The 11,219-nt window shown below is 38.0% G+C and overlaps 1 protein-coding gene across 1 annotated transcript in view; it reads left to right on the top strand.

Annotated features, from left to right (window-relative positions):
• Nucleotides 1-10,927, top strand: part of TMTC2 (transmembrane O-mannosyltransferase targeting cadherins 2) — a 389,565-nt gene extending 378,638 nt beyond the window's left edge. The window contains exon 12 of the mRNA XM_054580170.1: nucleotides 10,664-10,927. Within this exon, the coding sequence (XP_054436145.1) occupies nucleotides 10,664-10,843 (180 nt within the window). The 3' untranslated portion in view covers nucleotides 10,844-10,927. The remainder of the gene's footprint in view (nucleotides 1-10,663) is intronic.
• The last annotated feature ends 292 nt before the right edge of the window (nucleotides 10,928-11,219 follow it).

Consider the following 11,219-nt stretch of genomic DNA (forward strand, 5'->3'; position numbering starts at 1 on the left):
GTCAGTCTTTAAAGCCTTCTTATAGATATACCAGTGTGCTGACTCTACAGGCTCTAAGGAAGGTGATTGAAGCCACTTGAATGTGACGATTTAAGAAACGAATGTTTCAGAAATATAGGCAGAATGTGCAATTGAATATAAAGATCTAGAGGGTGCTATTTGAGCTTGTACTATGTGAGTGGCAGAATGTCTGCCATTAAAGCTCCCTTGATCGGCCATGAGTTTAGACATATACAGGTCATGTTTATTTTATAGTTGGTGAGTGCAATGGCTTGGAGTATAGCATGGCCTCACCTTGGTTGGTGTATCCTGATGGAATATTTTCTGCAATGATGTGTGAAGGCCTTGCATCATTATTTTTCCAAGCATACATCAACAGAGTCTTGGCCCTATAAAAGTGCAAATAGAATGCCATGCATTAGACAGTGTGTTTACAGTTTATTTTTAGTCCTTGGAAAGATTAATAGTTCCTGAAGGAATTGCTTTGCTCCTGCTTGTTATGTTTGATCTGGTCATCCTAACTCAGAGCATTCACAAAACTTTCCACTTCCTGCGTGCATGAAGCCAGTAGTAAATTCTCTCCGTGAAACGCGTTTCCTCATTCTGAGGGTGGACAGTTCCTGCCTCCTAATGTCGTGTTGAAATATGGTTACTCTGAATGACACTGTCACTCTTGGAATCCTGCCTGTTCACACCAGGATCCCCATCTGCTTTGTGAGAGGAAAAAAAATCTTTCCCATCTTTACAGTGTGTTTTCCTAACCTAAATTTTAATCCATTGTTTTCAGGTCTCTGACATGCTCATTTCCATGATTTAAAAAAAAAAAAATGAGTGTTTTCAGTAAGTCCTATTCAGGTACAAATCTGTGATTTCCAGAATATGTAAAGTAATATCTCCCAGTTGACCTCCATCAAATCAAGGCCATTTATGGGCCAACATAGAAGTCAAATAGAGGACTGATTTTAAATAGAGGTTTAAAAACTTCCTGAATTTGATTGTTGTGGCTTCAGTTGAGCTTTACTCCAGTATAACTTTGATTTTTGTCAATGTAGTATATTTATACCTCTGGCAGTACTGTATTTTTTTGATAAGATGATCAGTTTGCTTAGCAAACAATAAAGCCAGCAGCCCCACCCCCCGCCTCCAAAAATTAGCTCTCTGCTTCTCTCTTCCATGACAATTGAGTTCTTCAGTTGTATAAGCCCCAAATACCAACTTCCAACATATCTCTGAAATACATTTTAATAACCACATGATTATTCCAGTGACATGTTTCAACTCCTTGGAAAGAGCAATCATTTTATTGAATGTATTCAAACTCACGCTCACGCATACGCACTTGGATGGCCTGTGCAGCTGGAATTCCTTCTGTGTGGTATGATTATGATTGAGAAAGCATGCATATGTTCCTCCCTTTCCTTCATGCTAAGAAGAAATGAATAACGTGTAGAGTGAATTATATTGCTTAAATCATATTTGGATGTAAAAACAGGCAAGGAATTTGGTTCAAAGAAAAGGAGAAGAAGATGCGGTGAGGTTTTGTAAAAGCTATTCTAGATTAGGACGGACAGAAAGCCCTTGGTGTTTGAAAGATGCACATGATTTTTGCTTGTTGTGCAGATTCCTTTTTAAACTTCTTCCCTTCAGTGTCTTCAAATTCAATAAATTCATATTTTTCTCATCATGCATGCACTTTAAGTCATCGTGTATTTTCTTATATAGAATGTTTGTTTAATAGTTTACTGCAAGTGATAAGCTACATGCATATTTCAAATCATAAACAGTGTAGTGATTGCATTTTATAAAAGCTATGAGTGAAACTTAGATGACCCAAATCCAGGTTTTCTATTTGGCTCACGAGAGACACATTCTTAGGAAATTATAGACATCAGGAAAACCTGTCTTTGGAAAAGGATTGTCTTTAGTGAAGAGTAATTTCTTAGATCATTTTCTTAGCTGAGTAGATACACTTTACAATCTGTTAGAAGTAACGACCACCTTGGAAATGACCCTGTTAACCATTGCTGTTTGCTGTCCCCCGAACTACAGCTGTTGGCATTTTGATTACCATAGAAATGAATAGCTCACCACGTCGTGGCACGCACACCCATCATAAAAGTTAAATGTACATTCTTGTAACACCCACTCGGATGGAGCAGATGTTGGACAGGATAAAATTGGTCACTGACAAATGGAATCTACTCCCTTAATACAGCGTGTGTCTTTCTTGTCGCCTGTATCTGTTTTGTTTTATTCAAAGCTATTTCAAACACACAAATACTGTGTTAAAACTGAGAATCAAAATGAATTATTTGTATTATCTGTCAGAATTTGCCTCACCAGTGCTAGATTTCCTGTGCTATTTGTACACTTTGGTAAATCTTTTTGCAGAAATAATTTATTCAAAATATAACTGTTGAAAATATGACTACAAAGAACTATCATTTCTTATTTAGCTGGGAGTATCGAATTGCTTTTGGGTTTTGTTTTGTTGCAGAATTTTGTGAGAGATCTTTTGTTTGTTATATTAATATATTTCATTTTTAATAAGATGTCTTTTTCCATGTTGGGTTTGATCTCAGAAGGATTAACATCGTGGATATCTCATTACTGACATTTTAATCTCCAAACTAGTTGAAATTCACTCTTCTTTATTAGGGCTTCTCTCCGCTGTTGGCTCTGCTCTCAGCAGTTTGGTAAAAAACACTTCTAAAAAGTAACAAACTGATTTTAATATGACCCACTAATTTCAAAGGTTGTTTGTATACCATTCTGATTTTGGAAGAGTGAAAGGTCTGAAGCAATCTGATAATTTGAAAAAATAGCCTCCCTGTCCTGCCCTGTTCAGTGTTAGCATCTCCTTTGTGGACACGTCTGAGTCTTCTCTGCAGTACAGGAATTTGTATTCGTGCCTGGGACTACAGCTCCTTCAGAGCAAAGAGTCCTTCAATCCTTCCTCTGTGCAATCCCCTGTTGTGCTTGGAACGATGCATGGGTAACATGCATCGTTCCTCATAACCTACCTCATAATTTTGAGGAGCATAATTAAGTTAATGAATGAACACCTTCTAAGCTGAAGCTACATATGAACTAAAAATATATACGTCGTTCTTGTTTATCACTTATCTAGAGTATTTGGCAATGACCTTGCCATATAGTAGGTGCTTAATAAATGTTGGTTATATTACATTGAGACTGGGCTAGAATATACCTCTTCTAGGACAGCTATTCCTGCTAAACCGTACAGTTTTTTCCTCTTGCAGTAAGCATTCATTGACTTTCTTTCATCTGCCAGAGCCTGGCACTAGCTCTCTAAAAACAGTTAAAGTAAATTCACTGTCTGTCTCACCCTCCAGCAAAGACAGACACTTTAAACAAATGGATATAATTCATTGTGGTAAGTGTTACAATTAATGTATGCAGACAGTACTTTGAGAACACGGAGAAGTAAGCTATGAATCAGAGATTGCTAAACTTGTAAAAATGAGCAGAAATTCGTTGAACAGAGAATGGAAGAAGAGCTTTGTCAGAAGAGCACTCTAACAAGCAATGAATGTTCAGAACAGCACATGAGCTGAAGAGTCTAGCTCTGGGCAAGGTTGACCCTCTGAACCCCACTGGTGCTAAGAAAGACATATGGTTGGATGGGAGAGAGACTGGAGTAAGGAAGAAACTGAAGGTGGGAAAAATACAAGGAGGCTATTGGAATTTAGGAACGGGATAAGGTGCTAAACGAGGCAGTGCCAGTAGAAAATGCGGGGTGATAGACAGTATGAAACATATGGTTCATCTTAGATTTCCTTACTGTCTCTGAGGAAAGGAACTAAGGAGAACGCCAGAAAGCAAGGAGTCTAGATAAAAAGGAAGGAGCACACCATAAAGAAAAGGCTGTTCTGCATGCTAGTGAACCAGTATTCCCCGTAGTTGCTGTGAGAATCCTATGTGAATCCTGCGGCCTGTCTGCAAGTCACCCTCCGACTCCCCAGATTCCAGGCATCGTCCTCTCGCCCACAGTGACACTGAACCTGTGTCAGCGATGCTCCATTCTGTGTATCACAGTTTTCATCTAAGAAACAGTGTGTATGCGGCTGTCCAGCTTGGGCAAGTGCCGCTGACCAGGAAAACCCCTTTCCTGAGAACTGTCAGGAAACTATCAGAGGAAGGGAGGTAGCTCTTTTCAGGGGTGGTGTTTAGGCTGTAGGAGCTCTGTAATTACCTCTCGAATATCACCACGTAGGTGACAACCCCTACAAAGCCTATTCTGGTCAAACGTTAAAGAAGGGGTGGGTCACTGAAGAGAACATGTGAAAAGCTATTAATCTTATGAAAATGAAATGTTACTAACATCTCCAGCAATCAGGAAGAAGAAATTAAGCACAATCAGATACTGTTTTACAACTTTCACGTTCCAAAAACTTAAATGGTCAGGATATGGAATCAAGAGACCCCTGTTGCATACTGATGCTAATGCATGTTTTGCACAATCACATTGAGAGCAATTTGGTATTCTCTGGCAAAGCTGAAGACTCTGTGATCCAGCAATTCCACTCCAAGAAACTCTCCCATAAGTATGTGTAGAGATATCCACCAGAATATTGATGTAGGCATTCACTGGAATTCATATAAAAAAAACTATATATACATCAACATGAGTAAATTTGAAAAACAAAATGATGAGTAAAAATTTAAGTTCCAGCCCGGTGCTTGGCAGGATGGCATCCCATGAAGGATAGAGAAAAATGTTTAAAATTAAAACTTTCTGAATGTACACACTGGATGATAAATACCAACTTCAGGATTGTGATTTTCTTGGGAGGCTGGAAGTGAGTTTAGGAATTGGACAGTGAGAGGTATTTGGGAGCTTCAGCTGTCATATTTATAAGTTTTACTTGTTAGGCAAGTACAGAGCTTTTTTATATTCTCTGAAATTTTACATGCTTAATTTATTTACAATTAAGAGGAAACCTTCATATGGTTTTACTCGTGTGTTTATTCATTCATTTAATCTATCACCCATCGATCAGTTCGGCTACCCATTCATTTGTTCTTTTCCATCAACATAATTTTATTTAAATAAGCCAAGAAAAGATGATTAGAGCTTAAACCATGTTGGGAGAAAGGGACAGAATATAATTAATTAGAACACAGGTTTAAAGGAGATTTGGGAGTAAAGTTGACAAGGCTTAACAATTGAATGTATACATGTTTGTGTAAGTCAAGGAATTAAGTTTAATTTATTTAGGTTACTAGCTTGGCCTTGGACTCTTGGGACAAAGGAGGAGGAGGGATATTGGAACTCAGGGAAATAAGGTATCTTGTCTTTGTCTCAGTTCATATTACACTTTTTTTATAAGCCTGATGATCTTAAAAACTTTAATTCATTAATTATTAAATATCTGCCATGTACAAGGCACAATAAATATAAAGAGAACCCTTACATTTATGCATAAATACTCTTTTCCATGAACATTTTTCTTTAAAGTTTATACCATTAATTTTTAAGCATCATGGTGCAGTCCCTGCTCCAGTAAATTCAACTGAGTGAGCAATTCCAGCTAAATACAGTTGAGCGGCAGTATGCCACCTTCGTCAAGTTATCTGGTAACCCCTTGAAAAAGAGTGAGAATCCATTAAAAACTTCAGACCATGCAAACTCATTTAAGTTTGTAAATTATATTCAGAAGGGAAGTTAAAGATACTTATCTTAAAAATATCCCAAATATGTATAGTGTGTTAATTGAGTAATTGCTGGGTAAGGGTAACGTAGACCTTCTTTTTTAAAAGTTACTCAGTTTCTATGACAGTAAATACATAGCTATATAGATGATTTCAGCAACACTTTGAATGGAAGTATGTTTATAAAATTAGAAATATTGGTGTATTGTCTCTATCTTTCTCATAGCTTATCTTGCCTATTGATTTAGCTTCATAAAAAGTAAGTGGCCACAGGGACTAATAATCGGTCACAAAGGGGCAGTTACTGTTTCAGTCTCCACCTCCTGCCTAAGCAGAACATTTCAGCCAAACCCTCGTTTTCCTTTTTCTAGGCCCCACCCAAGTCTTCTGTTCAAAGCTCTACGTTTTAGTCCTGCTCTCAACAGAAACCTGAATTTCCAATCCTAAATCTCCTTATGGTCTCACTCTTCCTCCTCCACAGATACCTCTCTGAGACTACGTAATAGAGAGGGGCCAGGAAAATCACTTCACCTTGCATTTGTGCCTGCTCAGGAGACCCCCGTGAGCTAGCTGGGTTTCTTGGGAGCCTCCAGGGCATTAGTCTAGCATCAGATCTTTACAGTGTCGCCTTTGCTCTGCCACACCCCAATATACATCTATTATTTTAATTTTGCTCATCTTCCCAATGCTGGAGAAATAAGCCAAACCTCAGTAAAGTAACAATAAAGCCATAATTCCCTAGAGGCTTGGGAAAAAAAGACGTCATTTGTTGCCTCAGTATGGCTGCCAGTCAGCCCCTTTGATGTAAAGCATCTGTTCTCTTCAAGGAAACAAGAAAGGTCTGGTTCTTCTTTCTGGTCTGTGAAGTAGGAGGTGGTGTCATTTGTAGCATGGAGCCACAAGCCCCATGTTACTGGGTTGCAAGCTGCTGCCTGCCTTTGTTAACATGCTGAAAATTTCATCGGCTGTCTTTAATAAAAGAGGATGTGTGTGAGGGAAGACATCAGCCGTTGTAGTTGGGTTTCTGTTCTCCAGCCCGTGACTCATGGCTGGCAGGCGGCAGCGACACCCAGTGTGTAATCAGGCAGCCAGTCACCTGGACTGCTTGCATTTCAGCTGCATAGCTAGGCAATCTTTAAGTCTGTTTATTTGCTTATGGAAAAGCTTTTTAATTCCTTCTTCTCTAACAATGTTTAGTCATTTACGACTGTTAAGTAAAGCTTCATTTGAACACTACCTTAAGTAGTTATATAGCCAACAGAAGAATTATATTTTATGGGAGGATAGACATTCGATCTGACATACTTTGTTCTATAGGAACCTCATTCTCTTATTTTTTTTTTAAAGCCTTCATTTCAGAAGCCATAAAATAATATAATCTAGATCTGGAAATGGCCTCTAGAAAAGTGCTGCTCAAATTTTAACGAGCAGACGAAGCACCTGGGCATCTTGTTAAAATTAAGATTCTGATTCATAGAACTAAACCAGAGCACTTAAAGCCCCTGAAATTCTTCCTTTCTGTCAAGCACCGAGGGGAGGGACGCTGGTGCCACTCCCTGAGCGATATTTTTGTAACAAGCCTACGACCTGAAGGCGCTCCGTCCAGGATCCTCTACCAAGCTACCCAGGCGATTGCGGTGGCGGGGAGATCCGATGGGCTTAAAAGACAAAGTCCTCATCTTTGAAGACAGAAAATAACCATAGAAGGAGAAAGTAGTCTGTAACGAGTTTTCTTCATAAATCTTTAACACATAAAATTGTTTATGTCAAGGTAACTGTTGACACTTTCAAAGCAATTACCTAAGACAAGGGATATGTATCTCATATTTGAATGCACCAGTATGTAAATTTCATCAGTTTCCTTTGATGCAAATAAGGATCTGTAGTGACGTTTTAATAAGCATTACATATGTTCACGGATTTTTAAAACAAAGAACTTTATAAAGTTTTATTAAAATACGTACATTCAAACCAAAGTGTTTCCTCTGGAAACAGGAATCTATTTAAAATTAAAAATCTGCTTAAAATATTGAATGATGTTCTTAAATATGCACATTTTTAGTTTACTTGGATTTTTATTCTTTACTGAACGAATTAATGAGTATTGGTTGAGCTTCCATGAGATCTGTTATCCCATACTAACTGTATAATGTCAGTTTTTTATTATTTTTAATAGGCAGCATACTAGTATGGATAATGCACAATTAAAGTTATTCTTAAACACCATTATAGTTAACATTCAGACTCATTTTGATAACAGATAGAACTTCCTAATTGTATTTTCGTAAATTATTCATCATCTGATCGTGGGGAAGTGACTTAAAATATTCTGAGGACAGAAGAACCCAGGCTGCAGTTTAGTAATAGTAGTAAAGCCTTGGTGTACTTAACCACCTGTTTTCACAACCTTCTCTTCCAGGTTTTAACCTAAGAAAGGCTACAAAGCTAGGAAAGGAAGAGCCAGTTTAAAACTCCTCAGCATTTGAATTCGGTAGTCGTTCAGGTACACTGACAAGGAGATTCTGCTTTGTATTTTTGAGATGATAAGGAGACAGAAAAGAAGAGGAAAAACATAATATGTAGTCTCATATAATTTCAACAACAACTCTAAGAAGCAAGCACTGTTTTCATCCCTTTTCTTGAAGAAAGTGAGGTCTCACCTGCTCACTCAACTTGCCCAAGGGCACACATTTCTGGGTTGGAGCTGCCACTGGAACCCAGGCAGCGTGACTTAGTAAACTCTGAATGTTTTTAAAAATCCCCTTGAGTTGCAATTATAGTCAGGTACAGACACTTTGATAATAAAGTGATTCAAGAAATAACAGCTATCCCACAGAGCCATCTGGTTTCTCTCAGCCTGGTCTCTGGGCCTCTTGAATTCTGTTAAGTAAGGGACGGTCTCCAGCCATGGTTCTCCCTCCCCATTTCCTCTCTTCCTACTCAGCATAGCAGGAAGTTTGAGCATTTAATCTATTGAGCATCTCTGATAATTCAGACCGTGAACACATGCCACCATCAGGTTAGTAGGTATTTATTGACAGTGATGCTAAGTTCTGTGAGGGGACATAATTCAGAAATGTGTTCAGGCATCAAACTCCAGATAATAACGGTGGTATGATACGACATTTCTCTTAGGAAGACAGAGTAGGTGGTGCTGTTTTAGGTTTCCAGTGTGGAGCAATTCTCTGCACATGTAATTTGGAGCTATGTTTATTTGGATTGGTGTTTAAAATTAGATAGTGACCATCTGTGTTTTTCTTGATAAATGTGGAGTCATCTTGACTAAAGGTTTTTGAAGGTCAGGAATAGCTTATATTTGCAACATTATTTTTGGAAAGGCTGTTGAAAAGTTGAAGAATAATGCCTAGTAGTTGACAACTTAGGAGAATTTTGGTATGCATCCAGAAACATACTATGTAGCCATTGAAATAAAAATTGTAAAGTATGTATAGCAACATAGATATCACAAACATGCATTTGCTAGACCTCCAACAGTGAGATGAGGAAAAGTATACTTCATATGGTATCTACTGTGTGCATGTACTGTGCTACATTTATTTTCTCTCTCTAACAAGTTGATGTTATTTCAATATTTCATAAGTGAAAGAATTGAGGCACAGTATATTACGGGACTTCACCAAGGTTATAGCGGTGGTTGAGAAAGAATTCAAATCCACATCTCTTAAAATCTAAATCTGATCCTCTTTCCCAGCTGGTTTATTCTGAGCTACTCAGCCCTCTTCCCAGCATTGTTTTGGTTCAGAAATAATTGTTTTTATAGTAAAGAATGGAGTCACATGAATTCAGTTGAAAAATGCATGCATTGTGAGAATACTAAATCATAAAAATAATTATGAATTATTTTAAGTGATATCAGATTTGCCAGGACAATTAAGAGTTGACATCATCTGAAAAATGAAAACATAATCTTACCATAAACACTTTTAGTTTTATCTTATATTTGAAATATGCATTTATGTAACTGCCAAAATACTAGCTACTCTCTATTAGCCAGAAAGTTCCAGAGAAAAGACAAGAGCAGTGCAGCCCTTATTCATAGATAGCAAGCCAAATGTTTTCTCCTTTGGGAAGGAGCTTTGTTGTTAACTAGTGTCTGAGAATTTTGGGATGGAACCCCTGTATTAAACTAGTGCTACACAACTCGTACCTTTTTTTAAATGTTGCCTTTCACATGATAAATTTATACTGCAATTATCACGCCTTACAGAAAAATCTGTTTGCAAATTATTTTTAAATAACATAAAACTTTTCTTACAAAGGTATGATATTTTCTGTGTCATATTTTGTCTATTTTCATGTGTTTTTACTTTGCTGTATTAATAGTAAACATTCACCATTAGAAGTTTTAAGAACTGTTTGACTTAAAAATGAGGACTTTGTCTCATTAAACTGCGTGGGTTAGATTTGGAAAGGACTTCAGTGGTTGCATTTGAATTTTTTTTTTCAGGGCGTTTACCCTGAAAACATCAGTAAAATTTTACACTATATTTTATTTACTTATAGTTTTGTAAGTGGCATGGAATATTGCTAAGGAGAGGAAAGAAAAAGTGGGTGGACGTAGATTTGTCAACTTTTCCCACTTAAATTTTATTTCTTGGTGTTGAGTTTAAAAAAAGTGTAATTTTGTCCATCTGAAATTGTATAACTTTTAACTTTTTTTCTCAGAAAAGTACAACTTGACTAGGTTACTAGGTTTTCATATGTTACCCATGCTTTCTCATTAAAGAAGAAAACATTTTCCCTAGCTGCCTGCCCTTTTTAAGGTATAAAGTACACAGCGGCTGTAAGGAAACTTTTTTTTTCCTCCTAGTTATCTTCGTCTGTTTGTATAAATTGCTAAATTGCTTCCATAAAATGCCTCCAGACATAAGGGAATCATTTGCATAAGTGGATGAAGATTTTTGTCTTCCTTGAGGGAAAGCTTTGAAAGCTCCTCTTAATCATTTTTCCCTCTCTCTGGTCCTAGTATCCGGCTGCGCTGATGAACCTGGGAGCCATTCTGCACCTCAACGGCCGACTGCAGGAGGCTGAGGCCAACTACCTGCGGGCGCTGCAGCTCAAGCCCGATGATGTCATCACGCAGTCCAATCTCCGCAAACTCTGGAACATCATGGAAAAACAAGGCTTAAAGACTTCCAAGACCTGACGTACGAGGGCGGTATACGAGGGCGGTACCTCGTCCTCCTCCCTGTTTTAAGCGGGCTTCACTAACGAACAGGACTTCCCAGAACAGGACTTCCCAGCACTGGACGAGCTAGTTTGGACTTCAAGACCAGGGCAGAGGTCACTGAGGGCACTGCCACTCCTGGGCGTGTCCACTTTGCTGTTGGCACGGCCATTAACACCAAAAATAGGAGGAACATTGGAAACCTCCTGAAGGATGTAATTGTTACTCGTAGAACTAAACCAGAGCACTTAAAGCAGGATATTTTGGCATTCTTAAAGAGGGGTTGGGGTCTAACTTTCAAATTCTGTTCATTTTTGAAAGCTAATTTTATGGTTTCTTAAACACTGTGAGAGGA

This window comes from Pteronotus mesoamericanus, unplaced genomic scaffold, assembly GCF_021234165.1.
Source record: "Pteronotus mesoamericanus isolate MK-2021 breed Mesoamerican mustached bat unplaced genomic scaffold, CSHL_Meso_final contig_56, whole genome shotgun sequence".
In the NCBI taxonomy this organism is placed as follows: Eukaryota; Metazoa; Chordata; class Mammalia; order Chiroptera; family Mormoopidae; genus Pteronotus; species Pteronotus mesoamericanus.